The following is a 20,844-nucleotide window of genomic DNA, read 5'->3' as shown; positions in this document are numbered from 1 at the left end:
TAGCGTTTATCTGTTTTTATGAAAACGAACACAACAACAATTATTGCATTTATTTTTAATGAAAGAATTGAATTCCTTGAAAAATATCAAGAAATTAAAAAAAAAAAAAAAAAAAAACGAACGAAAAATGTTGATGTCCGGTTCGGGCGCACGAGGTTGCCAGCAGCTGGCTGCTAATGTAGGAAGTGATACACACGCGCGCAGTGTGCACTGTGCACTGAAAACCATTGTGTAGCCATCCTGTCACGCACCGCTATGACAAAGTGTGGGCTAGCGCGCGCGCGCGGCGCGACGCGTGAGAGCCTGCGCGCGAGCCCGCGGCGTGCGGTCCGTTACTTTCCGGGTTGCGCTCGTGGCCGGCGGTAGTCGCTGCCGCTGCTGCTGCCGCTCCTGCTCGTCGGCCGAGGAGGTGAGGTCACAGCTGACCGTGCCTTCCTCCCCGTCGCGTCCTCACGTCCGTCCCCTCCGACCGACAAGCGAGGCTTCCTGGTGGCGCAGAGGCGATTTACCTTCATCACCATCACCACCACCACCACCACCACCCATCATCATCATCATCATCATCATCATGGCGGATCATCAGGGCGAATCTCCGGCTGCCGTCCACCAGCAGCCACCGGCGCTGACAACCAGCTGGCCAATTACCCGGGAGTCGTACGAGCTGCAGGAAGTCATAGGTTAGTATACCGGGGTGTCGGAGGGCTGCGTGGCGGAGGCACGTCCATCAGCTGTGGGTGACGATGAACGGGCCTACCGGCTTCCCCTCCCCAACCTCCGTCGCCTCCTGCGATGCTTTGCAATGCGGATGTTTCGGCAGCACATTTTTTTTTTTTTTTTTTTTTTTAAACTGCAGCTTCGCTGGTAGAAATGAGCGCTGAGTTGCAAGAGAAGTACGTAAAGCACCAGGCTGGAAATGTCACATTGTCCAAACGTGTTGTGTCTGCCGCGGATGGAGCCTCGTCCTGACTGTTGCCACTGTTGGCACCCGTCCAGGGTTTATATTGAGCCCCGTGGTTAAATCACAGCCTGTGTTGTTCCGTTGTGATTTCATGGCACGCATAAAAAACAAAACAAAACAAAACAAACAAAAAAAAAAAGAAACAAACAAAAAAAAACGTGCTGATCCACCACGTCCACTTGTAAAAGTTGGAATCACACAATGAGGTGTGGTGTTTTTTTTCTTTCTTTCTTTCCCCTAAAAGTAAGACGTTAAAGTAGACTTTCCTAACCAAAAAAGAAGTGAAAAGTGCTCACCAGCTGTTATGAATAATTTCACAGTGACATCATGCTTTCATTTAAAGCTAAATTTTTACTGGGTTAGGGTAGAGCTTATTAAATTGAAACAACTGAAAACTAAATAGATTTCAAGGATGAGACTTGGATTTTTAAGGCATACAAGACCTTGGTATATAAATGGTAAATTTACTGCTTCATTTACTCGCTCATTCTTTTCTAAATTGCTAAAGTAAATAGACGTACATGCATGTTGGTATTCTTTAAGGTTTTGTGGAGCTAAAGTAGAAATGTATTAAAAAAAAATTAAAAAAATTGCACGTTGTGCAGTATATATATATATATATATATATATATATATATATATATATATATATATATATATATATACATATATATATATATATATATATATATATATATATTTCAAATCTTTGAGTAAAGATCCTCTAACTTGTGCATGCACAATGTGCAAATGCTGTTACTTGCTGCTGTGTGTAAGCCCAAAGCTGATACTTGAAAGTGCAATGCACAGTAATATTTATGATTTAGCTGCACCATTTTAAATATGATTAAATGTTAGACACCTAAAACAAAACAAAAAAAAAATACATATGTGACATTTCTGCTGTTTAATATTTGTTGTGCTTCTGTTTATCAATGTTTCCAATTTAGAGAAAAGCCCATCATATGGTTTCACAGCTCTGTAAATGTAGCATCTCATAAATGTCACGTGTATAATGGGACTACCGCAAGCAGCTGCTTATTTTGCTCACTATGAGACTTCTTCCATTGTCTTTACCTGTTTAGCTTAAAGCCATGTGTCTCAACAGGAAATATCCGCTGTGTCGCCACAAATCAATTTGCTCCACAAGTGTGAATGACTAAATATAACAATGCTCCTGGCAGGCAGGCAGGCAGGCAAAAAAAAAAAAAAAAAGTGCAAAAAGGAAGTTCCCTGTGTATTTCCGCGGTGCGGCTGCAGTGTGCAGATGAGCTGACAAGTGGTATCGGTGGCGATAAGAGATAGAGAGAGATGGAGGGTGGGGGGCCACAACTGTGTGCTGCTGACTGCGATGTGGTGGTGGTGGTGGCGGGGGCGACCCCCTCCCACCCCCACACCATGTCCGCTGTCATAATCAGCTGAGCAGTCAGATGTCACACGTTTATCTGTCTCCACCAGTTGGCAGGCCAGTGTTGCTGCGCGTGGCGGCTCTCTGGTGCGAACGGCCACCGCGGCAGCGGCCTGATTTGTAACGAACCGAGTCGACGACCAGTCGTGCCGCTGCTGGCGTTACAACGCTTCAGGTCGCCGTGTTTTGTGTAATGTTTCAGCCGGCGTGACCGACGAGCACCGCTAGCATAAATATGAAAACTGAAAGGTCAAGAAAAGTCGGGAAAATCCTACAGAGCCAATGCAACATTTTTTTTTTTTTTTTTTTTTTTGCAGCCGTCTGTTTTCCCCTTTGCTCACATCCATGTTTTTTTTTCTTTCTTTTTATGTGGTTTGGATTTCAGGCAGCGGGGCCACGGCTGTGGTGCAGGCGGCCCTGTGCACCCCCAGACAGGAGCGAGTCGCCATAAAGAGAATAAACCTGGAAAAGTGCCAGACCAGTATGGACGAGTTGTTGGTGAGTCCATCAATAAATGATAGATAAATGATTCTTCTCGTTGTGTCACCGACTGTGTGACTGACTGTCCAGCTCTCTTTCACCCGATCCCTTCATCCACGCCGATATTGTTGTGTATGCATTCTTAGATTCTATCAGGAAAAGGAAATGAAGGTTGCGTTTCAAGGAAATGAATAAAGAGTCTGAAGGTAAAGACTTGGCTTGCTTTTGTTCTCTCTCACAACAGAAAGAAATCCAGGCCATGAGCCAGTGCAACCACCCCAACGTTGTCACCTACTACACCTCCTTCGTGGTGAAGGATGAACTCTGGCTCGTCATGAAGCTCCTTAGCGGAGGTGAGCAACCGCAGAGCGTGGTGTCCTCACTGGACCGACAGCAATAGACGAGTAAAATGAAATAAAACAAGGCTTCAAAAAAAAAAAATAATAATAATAATAACATCAAATGACTGCTTGGAGGGTTATTTTTGGTGCTGTGTTTTTGAAAGATTTTGTGACAGTCTTGTAAACTTGTAAAAAAAAAACAACGTGCAAGTATAGCAAAAGTTACATTTGTGTGCGTATGTAATGTCCTTGCAGGCTCTATGCTTGATATAATTAAGCACACAAGCAAAGAGGATGAGAGGAATCGAGCGCTTGAGGAGCCGATCATTGCTACGATATTAAAGGAGGTCCTGGAGGGTCTGGACTACCTGCACAGAAACGGACAGATTCATCGGTAACATTATATATACATATATGTTTAGAAATACTGTTTAGATTTTCTCCATAAATGTGTTATTACCGGAAGGTTTCCCTAAATCCTCTGGAATTATTTGATGTACAACAAGGGAGCAGCAGATAGGAAGGGGCCTCTCGAATTGTTTGAAAATGGAGGTGTGGGGGTGGGGGGGCTTGGAAGGTGATTGGGCGAAACTTCCATCTGTCACATTCAAGCCGACCAATCGCATTTGCTTTTGCTCGGTCAACCAGATCGGCGCTTCCTCTCGGTGCGAGTGTGAAAGTAACTCCCAGTTCAGATGAAGCAGCCGCTTTGGCAGCGTCCATGCTTGATCTCCACAGCAGCACGTGCTGGTTACAACCCAGACTTCTTCTTCTGTGTTTTTTTTTTTTTCGTTGACTGGCTTGTGTCACACAGCTGTCGCTGCGCCTTCCAACTCCTCTGGAGGTTGCGGCAAGCCGACTTGTTATGGCATTCGTGGAAAATTAAGACTGCCCGACTTCCTATTGGCAAGATGAGGGAGCCAGATTTCAGAGTTGAAATCCGAGCTGCCGCGCGAGCTTAAAGTAAAGCAGAAGAGGCCGAATCAGTGGCGTTATTGTGTTCCGTGAAATCCCAGCACGTCAAGGTCGCATAGAGGAGGGCCCAGACCCCCTGTAAGCCCCTTGGGCAGAGTTCCAGACGGCCAGTGGAACTCCATACGGGTGGAAGAATCAATGCTGCTCGGCGTGGTTCCCTCGTTTTAACCGTTTGTGGTTATTTTTATTCTCTTTCGCTCCCCCCCCCCCCCCCCCCCCCCCCCCCCCAGGGACGTGAAAGCCGGGAACATACTGCTGGGAGAGGACGGATCCGTTCAGATCGCAGGTGCAGTTCTCGCGCTTGTCTCAGTTTATAGCGGTTCCCCTTTTAAACTGCTAGCACAAACACATAAATGTTGTTGATTTATTGCTGGGATTGCATGTGTTTATTCACGTAGAAAAAGCAAACGCAGCATGGCTCACCTGCCTGAAAAGTGACCAATGATATTTGATTCATATACATTTTGAAAGCCAAAAGGAAAAGCGAGTTGATGCTATAAATATTATATTCACAGCATTCTACAAAATCTCTTTCTCTTAATATTGGCTTTGAACCATGTTGAATTTATTTTGCATTTTTTTCAGATTTCGGCGTCAGCTCCTTCCTCGCCACAGGAGGGGACATGACGAGAAACAAAGTACGAAAGACTTTTGTCGGCACGCCGTGCTGGATGGCGCCCGAGGTGATGGAGCAGGTGAGTAGGTCACTTTTCCAGACACCAGGAACACCAGTGATCACCATATCTCATTCCCAATCACTTTATCTGGACGTGCCGCCGCTTTTCCTCGCCCACTAAAGCAAATGGATCGCATTGAAATGACGCCCCAGAGGTTTGAATGTGATTTACAGCGGACGTCGCTGCGCTTCTTCTCCCGCAGGTGCGAGGCTACGATTTCAAAGCAGATATATGGAGTTTTGGAATCACGGCCATAGAATTAGCGACAGGCTCTGCGCCCTATCACCGGTATCCTCCTATGAAGGTGAGCACCTGCACACGCGAGAATCTTTGTAATGTTATGTTTCTAAAAACAAACAAACAAAAAAAAAAGAGCTTTCAAATCCTGTCACACGTGTCATGTGACGTGTTTCTCTTCTCCTCAGGTTTTAATGCTGACTCTTCAGAACGACCCGCCCTCCCTGGAGACGGGCATTGAAGAGAAAGAATTGGTCAAAAAGTACGGAAAGTCCTTGAGGAAGCTTATAACAATGTGCCTTCAGAAGGATCCTGCCAAAAGGTGAGTTCTGTCGAGGGCCAATCAGTAAAGAGAACGCCGTTGTTGTTCTGACCAGTGGTTCCGATCACTGTGACGTTGGTAACAGTTGCTCTTCTTTCCTTCACCTGCAGGCCGACGGCTGCAGAGCTTTTGAAGTGTAAATTCTTCCAAAAAGCAAAGGTATTTAACTAACCCTAACCCTAACCCTGTTTATATCACTGACTGGAACTGCCGCGTTTACTTCTTCTTTATTTATTTCTAAGCGTTCCACTACTTCTTTATATACACACACACACACACACACACACACACGCCGATATAGAATTCTTTCAATCTCTAGAATTTTGAAATGCTTTTACTTTGTGCTAACAACCTGCACGCATTGCAAGATTTTTAGCGAAATTGTCCAGTGTCTTTTTGCGGCATACTTGAAACCTCTCTGCATTGCCCGCATTTAGACATTCAGACACAGACGTGCTGTGACCTTTTTATTAATCCATCGCTTCCCTTGTCTGTTGTGTTGACACCTATGTGTCCGTTTGTGTTGATTTTCTCTCTTGCAGAACAAAGAATATCTGGTCGAAAAGCTTTTGTGCTGCGCGCCAAAGATTTCCCAGCGGGCCAAAAAGGTTTGTGTGCATTCACTCCGAAGCGTCTCCGTCCGGCAGAGTGTTGCATTTACAGTCAACAGCGGGGGCCACGCACTCTTGACTCTCTTCAGAGCCCTCGCCGCTTCACACACACCAGCCGTCGCGTAGTAGCTCGTGTCAAAATACGGGCCGCCGCGCAGTCGGACGTCACTGGTGTCCGTGCAGCCGTCACCCGCTGCGGCTCCGACACACGTGGCAACGTCAAGAGGCAACGGGATTAAATGAATTGTGTCCCCATTAGTTTAGCGGTGGAAAGCATTTTCTCTCCGGCTCACTGCTCACGCTTTCCCCGGGAGGAAGTGCGCTTCGGTGAAATGGGAACGCAGGCACCATCGCCGCCGGGAGGCAAAGTGGGTGAGCGAGGGTGGGGGGAAGGGGGGGGGGGGGGATTCACCCAGCGGCAGGGAGTAAATGGAGGGCATAGTGGACAACAGGGTTGTTGAGCGCGCGTGACGTCGACATTTACGCACAGGCGGGGAAGGGCGTCAATAAAAAGGCAGCAAAGTGTTGTGGCAGCAGAATGTGCGTTGGTGAGGTGTGTTGATGCTCAGTCCTGGTGGTCCTGCTGGCTGCAGGAGGGTTGTGTCAGGAGCTGATACTGCTTTTGGCATATTGGTCAGTATTTCGCATCTGAGACAATGAGGTCGATCAATACAGTTGTGCATGCAGTGGGTTTTTTTGTGGGGTTTCTTGGGATTAAAAGATAAAATTAAATATTTTCAATGAGGATTTCAGTTGAGCTTCTGAGTGAGTGTGGGACTTTATTTTTATATACAGGGAGAAGGTACAATAAACAACATATTCGTTAGAGTCTGTTCAGATGTTCTGATGTTGCTTTGCACTAAAGAGACTCCCATATTTCCCACACTGCGGTGCGAGGGGTGATAAAATCCACACTTGTATCCGATCGATACCCAAAGGCCTGCTTTTCACGTCAGTATTGGAGTGTAAAACAAAGTTTTATGGATTTTATTCTAATTACAATGACTTTCAGCCGCTGTAGCCTCAGAGATTGACCAGAATCTATTGGATTTGTTGCTCTGGTAAGAGTCCAGTAAACCACCTGCATAACCCAAATGAGAAAATGTATTTTTTTCATGTTTGAGGTTTTGTTGTAGTGTATAGGCAGTTCAAAAAACAAAAAAACCCCACCTTGATTCTTGTGATAGGCATGATGGGGCGATCCATCTGAGCCACAGTGTCCTTGAATTTCAGTGCTGACTCTGCAGTCCGGCTCGTCTTCGTCACACATTCAGCAAACATTTTCTAGAGGCTGCAGAGCTCAGCAGGGCTGCAGAAACACCGGTATGGCGTGACCCCTCTGTTATCAAGCCCGCAGTGGTCCGGCTCGCCCCACATCTTGCCCAGGGACACTCCTCTTTGTGCCCGCTGACCCCAGCGAACTGCAGCAGCTTCCCTCTGTCCTTTTGCTGTTATTGTTTCGTTTCTGCACTGTTTCACCCTCCGGGGAGGTAGTTGTCGTCGCAGCAAACACAGGCAGCAACGATGTGGGCGAAGCTAACCTTCAGCCGCTTTATGCAGAACTCTGGTGTGGCGAAAAAGTGCCCTGTTGTTAACTTGTTGCCTTTTGACATTGTCTTTCATGCATGTTTTGCCTAAGGGGACTGGTAAAAACGTAGCTAGATGGATAATAAATGAACACAGTCATCATTATAAATCTCCAAATACTGTTCCTGCTCTGCCCTGTTGCAGTCAGAGTTTCATTCCATTCTTCTACTTAAAATATCATCTATTTTTTGGTTGTTGTTGTTGTTTTTTTTTTGTCACACTTAGAAGTCAGGTATATGAGGTTTGCACTCATCTACTGAAATAAATCACTTTCTACTACTATGCACAAATGCAACTCCAGCATGACAGAAGAACGTTGCACAGCTACTATGCTTGTAACCGAAACGCTAAAATTCTGCGTTCTTTCCCCCCCCCCCCAAGGGTCACCTCTCCTTGAACACACTAAATGAAAGTGAGATGGCAGATCTCACAGTCGGCTGTCAGCAGCAGCAAATAACTTTCAGCAACTCGCTGCATGTGAATGTGACGAGAGGAGGAAGGAAGTTTAAGAGCCGCGCAAAAGGAAGTGAGAATAAAGTGGAAAGTGTCCTTCTTGTAAGCTAGACAGTGTAAGCTATATCCGCGAAGCTTTCTTTAAATACAAACGTGCATGCAAATGTACGCGCGTGCAAAGACGCTTCTTCCATCGGGGCAGCGCGAGCTGCGCGTGAGTCCAATAGCCAACAGAGGGCACTGTGGCGCTGGCAGACTGCTTCCCAAAGAGGAAACCGGAGATTGTGATTGCACGAAAAGCTACTAACTCAAGTTGGCTTGGAGATACATGATTAAATAGAAAGTTATTTTCTTTCATCGCTGCGCTATTGTATTTCATTCAAATAAAATTTGAAAAGAAGGAAGGGGGAGCTGGCTGGCACGAGCTCCTCTTACCTGTTTGCTGCTGATTCTGTTGCTCCAAGTTGATGGAAATTCGACGAACGCAACTTTTGGTTTGTTGTAAGGTTGTTGTTTGTTTGAAGTTTTGATTTTTAACACACACACACACACACACACACACACACACACACACACACACAGAAGAAACTGTTTGCGCATTTTCTATTTTGATTCCCTGTTGTGGAAACTGGAATTTAGCCAAGATTTATGCTTATCTACTTACGATTGAGCTACTTATAAACCTCTGCAACAAGCAACAGAACCTTACTTGAAAAAAAAATAAAAATCCAATTTGTTTCTATATGAAAATATTTGTGTACTTCTACAGATGTATAGACTTCTGTACCTTATCTTTGCAGCTGACAGGATAGCTCATTGTGTTTGGATGCTGCCTATGGTGTGGGACACCTGGGTTCAATTCCTGCTTGAGGCAGCTGGTTGAGTTTCCCCCCCCCTATCTTCCTATGATTGAGGTACATATACTGTACATACATCTGCAGTCCAATGCCAAGAGAGGTGGATAGCTCACTGTGTCAGACCACTGTCACTGCCATGTGGGAGTCCCAAGTTCGAATTCTCCTTTAGACTACTGAACTTCTCTGAAAAAAAAAAAAATATTCTGAGATTTATTTTTTCAGGAGGTTCTGGTAAATTTCTATCGCCTTTAACTTGAAGCAGCCAGGATAGCTCACTAGGATAGATGGTTGACTGTGGTGTGGGAGACCCGGGTTCAATTCCTGCTCCAGTGAGTTTGAAGCTGATGTGGGACTTCACATTTTTTTTGGCACAGTATAGTGTGACTTTCTCTTTATATATATATATATATATATATATATATATATATATATATATATATATATATATATATATATATATATATATATATGTATATATATATATATATATATATATATATGTATGTATATATATATATATATATATATGTATGTATATATATATGTATATATATATATATGTATATATATATGTATATATATATATATATTTGAACATGTTGAGATTTTCATCTCTTTCCTGCTTTTTCATGCTAAACTATCATAGAACAGTCTTCCCTGCATTTTTTTAGATTTTCATATGTGTTGATATTTTCCACCACTCTGTCAAATGCTAAACTATGACAGGACAGTGATTTCGGTTAGTTTTAGGCTGATTAAAGTATTTTATTTTATTTTGTCCCAGTTTAAAAAAAAATTACAACATACTATAAGATGTCATTTTTGTTATATTCACAGTGTGACTACAACGTCACACTGTGAATTATTTCATTTCATCTCACTCTGTAAATATAGAGGTGTTTTATATTTTATATTCGATGTCTTATTTTGTTAACTTGTTGTTGCTTGCTGCTATATTTCTATGAAAAAGTTAAAACAAAAAAAAGTCTTGCATATATATTTCTATTTCTTTTCTGTGTGTAAGCAGAGAGACTCCCCGTGTCGTCGTGCTCGCATAATGACAACAAAGATCTTGAAATCTGGAATCAGCAATGATATTCAACTCTGTGACTGTGTGTGTGTGTGTGTGTGTGTGTGTGCAGGTCAGGAGAGTACCCGGCTCCAGCGGCCACCTGCACAAGACGGAGGATGGAGACTGGGAGTGGAGCGACGACGAGCTGGACGAGGGCAGCGAGGAGGGCAAGGCAGCAGTGAATCAGGGCAGGGTAGGTAGGAGACCTCATCATACGCATGATGCACACCATATGCATCGAGTAACAACAGGATTTCTTGTTTTGTGCAAAGCTGATTACTGTTATTTTTGTTCATCGTTATTGCATGTCCGACCCAGAGGTGTTAGCGTAACTTTCCGTTCTATGTTTGGACCCTGCCTCACCTCCCTCACCTCCCACCGCCCCCCCCTTTGCTCAGTCACCGTGCTTCCTGGATAACAGATGGTATATCGCAGCAGAGGTGGGCCCATAATGAGCTGGAAGATGCCTGTGAGGGCCTGAAGCAGGAGGTGGTAGCTAATGATCAGGAGCCCTTTGATAAATAAATGCAGATGTAATGCGATGGAGCAGAGTTATGGTGCGTCACCCGTCTAATTAAAAAAAAATAAAAAGTACTATCTACTGCTGAAATTGTTTCTGCAGCGATAATCATTCCCTTCCGTCAGATTTCGCCTGGCGCTACTTTCCAGCTGAAGGTAATAAAAGTGTAAACTTGGTTTGACAGGCAGGGAGCAGCGGACAAACAGGATATTAAAAACGTCAAAATGCATCAAGGGTTTTCATCACAGCTTGGTTTTTTTTTTCTTTTCCTTTTTTTCCGTTTGGTCCCTCTTTTAGAACAGGGAAAATAAATCACCCCTGTTGTTACTGTGCACCTTTGAAAATGAAATTGCTCACCTTCTTTGAATCCCCCCCCCCCCTCCCCTTCCCCCCTCCAGTCACGAAGGGTTAAAGACGAGCCCAAAGACGTGAGTCAGCTCCTTTTTCTCGCACATTCACACGTAATCACAGATCTTGCTCTTAATTTGCTTATGTCATTCTCCGGGAGACAAAAAAAAGCTTTATTGTTTCTGCTGCTGTGTGATTTAACAACCTGGCATAAGGGCCACTTTTTGTCTCTACTTGGATTGTGCTTGTGTAAAAATTATGAAATATCTTTTCAAACACACACACACACACACACACACACACACATGCACATTTTATGCAACCAAAGCAGCTGAGCACCTGTTCTAAAACTGTTAGCTATCGACAGGAAATTGTTTCTCGCCCGCTGCTCTGAAGCAGAATTCCTGTTTCTTGATGAGATGAGCTCTTTATTTGATATTTACCCAGGAATGTAACAGCATGTGCACGATTCTGCTCTCATTTTGTTCCACCCAGAATGAGGAGAATGCCAACATTGTCCCCATTGAAGGGTTGTCTATTCAGCATCCCCAGGTGAGGGATTCAGCAGCTGCAGCCGCAGCAGCGCTAATTTGTCACGAGTCAATGACCTTGATGTCACACTGATGGTCTGTGTGCGTTTTTGTGCATTCTGCTCGCGCCCGTCTCTTTGTGCACGTGTCCGTGGACAAACACAGGTGCTTGTGTGTGTGTGTGTGTGTGTGTGTGCGTGCGTGCGTGCGTGCGTGCGTGAGAGAGACTCCTGGTTGCGCCCCGGATGCTCGCTCTCAGCCAGACCTCACAGTAAATGTCCCAGCCTGCCTGTGTGCATCCCATCTAAAGATTCACTGCCAGCCAACGCAGCCCCGTCTCCTGCACCTCTTGTCATTCTAAAAAAGACCGAGGCAGAGCCATTGTGAAGTGCCGGGAGTCAGGAATTAGCAGTCGCCGCCTCACCTCCACTGTACACAGGGCTCCGTTTGCGAGACGGTGGCGATGACTGACCCTCGAGAGAGTGGAACCCTCCCAGCCCCCCCCCCCCCCCGCCACCGTCCCCCTCCCTGCTCCCACATCAACCCTTCCCCGCTGCTCCACTGAATTGAAATGCTTTAAGAGACAGCGCCCTAAAGTCAGCACCGCAAAGTGTGCGCGCGCCCCAGCTTTGTGCTCCTGTGGCGCAGCGTGCACGCCGCCTCACCCTGGTGCTGTCTCATGCAGGTTGAACCCTACGAGGACTCTCCCGACAGTCATGGTGCTGTGAACATGGTGCTGCGCCTGAGGTGAGTCTGCCGCTTGTTTCATTAACCCCCCCCCCCCCCCCCCCACACACACACACACACACACACGGATTGCTTTTTCATTCATCTTAAAAAAAGCTTTAAAAAATGTGAAAAGGATTTGAAAAAAAAAAAAAATCCCAATCTTTGCATTTCTGCGGCTTAAAGGCAGAAATCCACAGCGGATTTTTACCTCAATTGCAAGAGAGAAACGCCGGCCATTCAGCCGGCTAATAGCCTCTCGGCTGTAAAGCAGAATTTGGCAGTGACCTCCCTTTGTCTCACTGGTCGTGTCGTTGGGAGGAGAGCGTTAGACTCCATCGGGCTCCCTGGCTGCCTTCCACAGTCTGCTCTCCTCCTTTTCACGGCACCATTTGCCGCGCTGTAACTTTCCACAAACTACTGTTAATGATGATGCGGAGGCTCGCGAGTCGGTCCGGGGATGATGAATGCAATCACTCCCGAAAAGGCCATTAAATTCAGTTCGCTTTCACTCTAGCGTGTGCAAAAGGGGTGATAGGAAAATGCAAAGCAGATGTTCCCATTACGAATGCATCATCTCTGAATCGCGTGGCCGATGCAAAATAGCGAAGGAAGAGGCACGTTTCGAGGGGGATGATGCTGCAGACGTACGGACAGACAGACAGGCAGACAGGCAGGACAGACAGCGGGCGCGTTTATGGACAGTTGACATTGTGCCTGTGGCTCCCTGATGAGCTGCTTGCAGAGCAGCGCAGAGCTGGTTGAGCAGACATGTGAAGGCCTCGCCCCAGGGGTACAGAGAGCAGAGACAGCTCGCTGAATTGTGGCACAGCCAAAAAAAAAAAAAAAAAAGGGTGCGGGAGGGGGATGGGGGGGTGGGGGGGTGGTTTTGCTGCTGAACCTGGTGCTGGTGAAAACAAAGAGGCAGCTCTGCTGTTGCACTTCGGTTTCAGAGCTCTTCACTTTAACATTTCTTCATTCTGCGGTTCAAACACGGGTCGACAGGCGCATCATAAAGGGCTTCAGTTGTTATTAGATGTGAAACCACAGGAGCTCAGGAGCTTCAGAGTGACGAGATCAAACATCAAAGTTGTGTTTGCTGTATCAATAGTCTATCTATCTATCTATCTATCTATCTATCTATCTATCTATCTATCTATCTATCTATTATTGTGATGTGTAGGTTTAGCCGTTATGAATTCCCATTTCAAACTTTTAGGAAAGGAAAAAATCAATACAGGTCCAATATTATACATGTGACTCCAGGGGCAGTGGCCTGACAGTGAATCTTCAGGATAAACTCTACAGAAAACAGCATGTTTAGCCATCTGTTAACGCTAAAGTCTAGTTTCTGGATAAAACTGATTCCTGCCACGCAAAACGAGGCAGCCAGAGAAGACTGAGGGTCTCAGAGGCTGCCAAGCACATCTGGTCGTGGGCGTTGCTACAAACCTAAGGGATGAATCGGTGAGATTTCACGTCTGGAGCTGCATGTTTGAGCAAACACTTTTTGAAAAGTGAAGCCAATAAAAGTCTGGGGAGTTCAATCCCAGCTCAGAGAGACATATTGTTGTTTGAAAACAACATTAAAGCCTTTTCTTTAACAATGAGTTAAATGGGACCTGCAGTTGCTACAGGAGACGTGAGGCAGCAGAAGACACACAGCGGAGTTGATTTTATGGCTTAAAAAACAAAAGAGTCTTCTTGTAACATATTGCTATTACTGGCAAGAGACAGGTTCCAAAATCTGATTGTAAAAGATATAGTCAAAATAAGCATGGAGTTCATGAAAGTACTTTCACTGAGGAGAGAAGAATAAACAGCTAATTGCCTGTGTCTCTCCACCAATGAGCGAGTTCAGCCCATTAACGTGAGTTTAAGTAAAAATATTCCCCTCAGGAGCCGAGACGAGGCAGAGCGGCAGCAGCCTGATTGAATTTGTGCCAACATTTGCTTGGAACTCATTCAAGCTTTGATTTTTTTTTTTTTTCTTCTACTTTAAAGAGACGCTGAGGTCTTCTGAGAACGGGTTTGTCAGCAGTTTGGAGGGGAAGTTCAGACTTGCATAATATCGTCCCCCGATTGGTGCAAAGTCACAGAGCCTTAGCAGCCAAAACAGCACGTATGCAAATTGATTTGTGTCCGGAGGTGACATTTCCACGCTGTGGCTCCAAGTTCCTCTTTATAAAGGCTAACTAGTTGACAAATGACATTGTGGCCTCTCCAACGTATTCGCTTATTGAAAAGCTGTCGCCAGGCTGCCCATAAACCGGATTTTTGCTTGACGGGGCGCCGATAAATCCTGCCCACGTCCGCAGCCGATTCTCGCTAGGTGTCGCTAATGCAATAATAAAAACATGAGCCGCTTGGGTTTCTTATGCAGTGGATCCTGGGGGCTTAGCTTGCTTATCTTGGGGCGAAACCATTTGGCGATACAAGATTGCATTTTGGACCGAAACTAACTTCTCCTACATTAATGTGGGTAAATTTAGAAAAGTAAACTGAACAAAGTGCACTGAAATGAAATGTTTGACTCCTCATCCAGGCGTATGTTCTGTTTGAAGGGGCCTAGAAAGTGTTTACTATGGATCTTTTTTGAAGCATTGAAATGAGATTGTATTTGGCACAGGTATTCACTCACCCGGTGCACCAGATGGAATATTTCCCAAATCATTTCTATTCTATTGAATGGCAATGCCATCAATCAACCCCTGTGTCTGCATGTAATAGACTGTCAGGGTGTTTATATGTTTTAGTGCCGGGTTTTTTTTCTTTTTTAAATGTGTGTAAATGCCGATGTTTTGATCAAACTGCAGCCGTAGCTGCATCTGCGCTAATCTTGTTAGCACCCGTCATTGTTTACAACCCATCCTAGCCTTTGCTTCCTGTGTTCTCCCTCTGCGCTTTTCAGAGCAGCAGGGATCAGTCGCTTTTCTCTTCTCCATCCCCTTCCGTCTCATCCATACATTCATTTGAAATTTCAATACATTTTTGGTCTAAATTGAATTTGAAATCAGAGCCATCTCGCAGCTTTGGCGCAGTCCATTGTGCCGCCTGCGATGCTTCCACCCTTTGAACGCGTGTCGGTGACTCTTGGCTGCCGTAGCCTTTTGACAAACACGGCAGGTCGACTTGTCTCAAAAGGTTGCCCCACATTCCCACGCTGACATACTTCACAATAGTTTTTCGTCTTTAGATTTACAGACATGTTGTCGACTTAGAAGCTAAAGTTTGCGAGCCCCAGAAAAGAAAAATAGCCACAGAGTCATCTGACACATCCGAGGCATTTCACATTTGTGTCAAGAGCAAAAAACAAAAACAAAATACGATGGTGAAACATTGACAGTGCTGCCGCTGAAGTGTGAAAACACTAAATCTTCACTAAGTCACACGTCACGCCGGCGCTCAGCCTGCTAGACGAGGCTAAAATCTCAGAGGACGCTGACGCAATCTGACAGAAAGCTTTCCAAAGACTGTTCAGGGGAGACAGATTTCAGGCTCGGTCTGTCTGGAAAAGGATGCGATCCCGAGTCCGTCTGCTGAGATACTGACTCACATTTCAATACATAAACAAATGACTAAAATAAAAACAAACTGCCTCACCGCTGGTTGGAGAATGAACCCATAAGTGAAAACTGTTCCGCTAATAGTTTGTGTGAGAAGAAAAAAAAAAAACCCAAAAAACCAATCTGTGGTTTGTTATGTGGAAATGAGCCTCGGCTCTGCTGTGTGATTCACTGCAATAATCAAACCTGACCGCACACTTTGTCCTGCTGTTCTAAACGACTAGAAATTCCCCCATGTGACGGAGACGCATTGCATTTATCTCTTCTTGGGATTCTGGCCAAAGATCAGCACAAGATCAGATCCTGTCATCATTACGGGGGGGGGGAGCCCCATTAACTGTGACGTCTTTTCCCTTGATAATGCTGATAAAGTGTTCAAGAATTCAGTTGACGCGATTCTCTTTCAAAACGTCTGATGCCTTTCTGGTGCGAGCCGGGGAAACAAAATAGTTTGGGAACAATTTTAAATGCAACACTGTCGCCGCCTTTGAGTCCCTCTTAACGTTAAACGCTGATTCTTTGTTGAAGCTGTGGAGGGAAAACAGACAATGAGAGGTGGAGTTGGAGTAAAAGGTCTTTGTTTTGCAAGCCACCTGCTCATTAAACCCTCCTGTCTTTTCTTTCAGGAACTCTAAAAAGGAGCTGAACGACATCCGCTTTGAATTCACTCCTGGCCGAGGTGAGAGCTCATGGGTTTAAATGCCCTCTTCCCCTTTTGGTTCGTTAGTCAGTCAGTCAGTCAGTTAGTCAGTTAGTCAGTCAGTTAGTTAGTAATGTAAGTTCCTTCCTCCCTTCTTTCTTTCTTTGCTTTTTACGGTAACCTCTCCAAGCACTGATTGTGTAAAATAGCGCGCGTGCCACTGTTAACGTGGGTATTAACGTCGCTCTTGACAGAATCTGATTCACTGTCTAACTGATTTAGCTGCTAAGTGGAATGTCGCCGGCTCAATGTTTGCCCTGTTGTTCCCTCACAAGACACGGCAGACGGCGTTTCCCAGGAGCTCTTCTCCGCCGGCCTGGTTAACGGCCACGACGTCGTTATTGGTAATGTGCCGCCACGCTTTTCGCCTTGTGTGTGTCGTGTTGTCTGCTCATCGCATGCTATCGTCTGGAGAATATCAACTGCAAAATCCACTACAACAGAGGCCCGTCTCTGCTCCCGCAGCTCTCAAAACATGTCGGTTCATGTGCACATTTTTATTTATTTATTTGTTTTTGTTTTTTTTGCAGTTGCTGCTAACCTTCAGAAGATTGTAGACGACCCAACTACCTACAAAGTGTTGACCTTTAAGCTGGTGAGTGGCCCCTGGACGACGGATGATGGATGACGACCTCCCGGGGTTTGACGACGCTCGGCCGTCAAAAACAGCAACTCCGTCCGACGTGCACCGGGAAAGCTGACAGCTGGATTTATTAGCGAGCGCGCGGGGCGAGCCGAACAGCTTCAGCACAAAGACAGTGTTTTGGTGGCTGGAGCACCTTCGTCACAATTCAGACTACGGGTTGGCAAAAATAGATTCTCCAGAACCTCCTAAAGAAACCTTAAATTATAACATGAGACAAAGCGGAACGGGGGAAAAAAACACACACACACACACAGGTTCCGCTTTAGTAAGATGCCCGCGGCGTTTTGAACAAACATCTGTGGCGCGCAAATACAAATGCACGTAGGTAGTTTGTGTGGGAGGGTATTTTGGTGCGTTTCCAGTTGGGAGGGAGTCGTCCAACAGGAGGCGAAGAACGGAAAAATAGCTTTGATGATGTTTTGGCCTCTGGCTTCGAAAAGATGTTTTATAATACGGCGAGCATCATCCAGGAGATTGTTTAGTCACGCTCGTTTCGCCCTGCGTGACACCGCTGGAAAAAAGTCCCCATTTTTAGACAAAGAGGAAGTCCGTGTTGATATCACAGTGCGGCGGGATCCATCCTTGGCGGCCTTCACAGCTCTGCGTTATGTAAATACACTTTTGGGTCGTCTGTGCTTCCTACTGGACTCTGTGACCCCCCCCACCACCCCCGCTGAGCGTGGGTGGCGTTAGGACAGGCTCCTCCTCCTTCTCTGGTGCAGGGAAGCGTGAACAAAATCGCCAAGGTCAGACACAGTTTTTACCCTGCTGCCTGCAGCAGCTGAAGGGATTAGCGCGCCGGCCGCAACGACATTTTCAAGTTTAAAGGAGGACAGAACTCGCCATGGAGCCTTTTCTAGGCGGACCGGTGTACAGGTGGGAGCAGGAAGCTCAAAAGCTACAGCGACCCGGCTAAAGAGTCAGTGCTGTATTTGACTGGTCGTCATAAAAACAAAGGATTTTCCCAGTTGCGCCTCCCCTTTCCAAATACGAGCTCTTCACCACTTAAATACGAGATGAATTAAAAGTTTTGAGGGCAGAAAAGACAAGAATACAAGTTTCTCTAAATGCTCATGAGAACTAAACTTAATGTTCTGGCGATTGCGAGCAGTTTCACTTCATGTGGAAAGCCTCTGAACAGATTTTGGAACTTGGCCCGCCTGCAAGCTGCTGCCATGAGGTTGGCCACAGATGTTGTGTTGTAAGGCTCTGGCTCGCCGCCCTCCGTTCTAATTCATCCCAAAGGTGTCGGATTGGATTTGAGATCAAGGGCTCTCGTCACACCGACGGAGTTCTCCTACGCCAGCCTAATACCTAAGTAGCAGCTCCTGAATGGAAGCGACGGTAACAAAGCACTTGCATTTGCTTTCTCTTGTTGTCCGGCTGAATTAAAGGGATTTTCAACCTCGCTAGGGAAAATCAATCACGCTCTTAAAGGGATAGAGCACATTTTCAACAGTTATCTACTCCACGTAACCATTCCGGGGGTTACTCAAGAGATAACAAACTGCTATGCTACGACATGGAAATCTATTGTGGCCATGTTTTCACACAGTAAAAAAAAAAAAAAGGAGAAACAATATTGTCAAAAGCACTGCGTGTCTCCACTCAGCTCAGGCTCAGGCTGCATCTGGAACTCTCACAGTCCAGTTTGTCTCAAAGCGGTGGCGCCATGAGACCAAAATAAGTCCAGTAGCTCCAGCGGAGGCCTTCTAGTGAAGGAGTGGGTCTTCTTGCCCACTTGTGCGAGGATATGCAGATGCTCCAGTGGACGATCTATCCCTCGAAAAGCTTTCTTGTCAGCGCTGACCCGCCTCCGTCCTCTCTCCCCCCGTGCAGGCATCCGGCTGCGACGACACGGAGATCCCGGATGAGGTGAAGCTGATCGGCTTTGCCCAGCTGAGTGTTAGCTGATCCGCTCTTCGCGCCTGACGCAGGTGAGCCAGGGGGAGGCAGTTCAGGGCACACGGACTGAGGAACGCTCCCGCCACCACTTGCCATCCTCTCTACCCCACCCCCACCCCCCCACCCCCGCTGACTCACTTCCCCTTTCGCCGTACCCACACCTCCGTTTGCGCCCATCTCCCTCGCCCCCACCCACGACCCCAAGAAAGAGCATTCCACCGGCCGGCAGAGCCGGAGATCAGGAGATCAGCAGAGAACCCTAAAGATGTACTCAGGTGGTGACACGAGGTGATTCAAATGTAGCTTTGAATGTCCTATTTATTTTTTTTCTTGTCTTAACTTTTGTCTCCCGCCATATTAAATTTGTTCTCATTATTTATTTTTTAAAGAAAAGTGGCATTTTTATTCCGTTGCTCGTGCCCTTTTGTTGCCAAAGTTGAACAAATTTGTTCTGACTCACGAGTGCACGCATTTGTGACGTTTCACCTCCCCCTCGCCCAAGGTTGCGGAATGTAAGCGTTATATTATGGCGTTGATTAAAAAAAAAAAGAGAAGACAACAAGCACATTTTCATAGCCACATAATGAATGTCTATTAAAAGAATGAATATCTGTGCGTCAAGATCTGTTTTGCATTGACGAGAAGGGAACTCGACGCTCGTGAGCGCAAGAGAAAAAAAAAAAAAAAAAAAAACGAGACCTGGATGCTACTGTGTATACTTCGCCGCTCTCGTCATTGCTTCGAAATGTTAGAGGTGCCTTGTCCATTTTTTCTGTGCCTAAGAAGGTAGCCCATGAGTGAGACCACAATAAAAAAAAAAAAAAAGGAAAAAGAGCAAAAACCTGCTTATTACCATTCCATAAATGTATAACAGAATGCAGCAATCAGACAATTCCAATCATGTATCCCCAATGAGAGAAGCTCACAAATGCACTTTTGGGCTGAGTGTGAGTATGTGTGTGTGTGTGTGTGTGTGTGCGCGTGCCTGACAAATAGATGCTTTGACCCCCCCCCCCCACCCCCCTCTCCGGACACAAGTTGACATGCCTGCTTTTTGGTCATGAGGCAAGAGGAAACACAACTGAAACCTGAAGGCAATTAATCTGCTCTGGTTGACACGTATTTATACGCCTGGTAAACAGACAAACATCACCACTGTTTGATTTTTCTCGCTCGCTCTGTCCTGCTGCTGCACTACGGAAACCATTTTTGTTGATGAAAGATGCTGTCGGGTTCAAACTGTACTGTACGACGACCCCAGAGGCAACAACCGACAGGCAACTAACTACTGAAGAGGTTGATTTGTTTGTCCCCAACAAGTCCAGAAACAGTAACTTATTTGTTAAGTGCAGAGGTGGTAACTATTAACTGCGACTAAAAATTCTTTACTATGAGGTCATTTGATGTGTTTTGTTATGTACAGTATGGTTATTACATGACCCTGCATTCTCTCTGTAATCAGCTGATGTCAAATTTCTGATGAGGAGCAACAATAAAGAAATGCTATTATTTACAAACGGTGAGAAGCCTTTTTGTCATTTTTCATAGCGTCTATATTGAGGCGAGGCCTTTAAATATCATGCGGCTGTTATGATTCTGTCCTTTAGCTTTTTGGCCCATCTGAAAATCCAGTCCTCAACAACAAGAGCAAGAGTCGTAAAAATGATAGCTAACACAGTCAGGTGCAAGAATAGAGTTTTGACAAAGCAGTGAGTAAACAGCATTTGTATCACTTCATTTATTCAAGTATTTGTTTTTTGTTTTTTTAATATAAAAAACAATATGACAGCAATCCCCTTTCCAGGGTAGATGCTTTCACAGTAAATGCCACAGTAGCTCATAATACTACAAAAACCTCTGAAAAGGGATTTGAACATTTAGCAAGAAAAGCCACATTTTTTTCTTCTTCTGAGAAAACACAGTCT

At 45.5% G+C, this 20,844-nt stretch overlaps 1 protein-coding gene across 1 annotated transcript; it reads left to right on the top strand.

The window, feature by feature from the left end:
* The first annotated feature begins 219 nt into the window (after positions 1–219).
* Positions 220–20,439, top strand: stk39 (serine threonine kinase 39). The gene is made up of 18 exons (XM_076039857.1): positions 220–677; positions 2,752–2,864; positions 3,091–3,199; positions 3,443–3,581; positions 4,393–4,448; positions 4,748–4,857; positions 5,042–5,143; positions 5,265–5,398; positions 5,509–5,557; positions 5,941–6,006; positions 10,049–10,171; positions 10,897–10,926; positions 11,342–11,398; positions 12,062–12,123; positions 16,295–16,347; positions 16,644–16,712; positions 16,899–16,963; positions 18,854–20,439. The coding sequence occupies exons 1-18, from the start codon at positions 569–571 to the stop codon at positions 18,926–18,928; spliced, it is 1,521 nt and encodes a 506-aa protein (XP_075895972.1). The 5' UTR covers positions 220–568; the 3' UTR covers positions 18,929–20,439.
* Positions 20,440–20,844: the final 405 nt, after the last annotated feature.

Source organism: Nelusetta ayraudi, unplaced genomic scaffold, assembly GCF_046127955.1.
Source record: "Nelusetta ayraudi isolate G7.1 ecotype Tasmania unplaced genomic scaffold, CSIRO-AGI_Nayr_v1 ptg000060l, whole genome shotgun sequence".
Classification (NCBI taxonomy): domain Eukaryota; kingdom Metazoa; phylum Chordata; class Actinopteri; order Tetraodontiformes; family Monacanthidae; genus Nelusetta; species Nelusetta ayraudi.
This window is presented reverse-complemented; position numbering and strand designations above follow the sequence as displayed.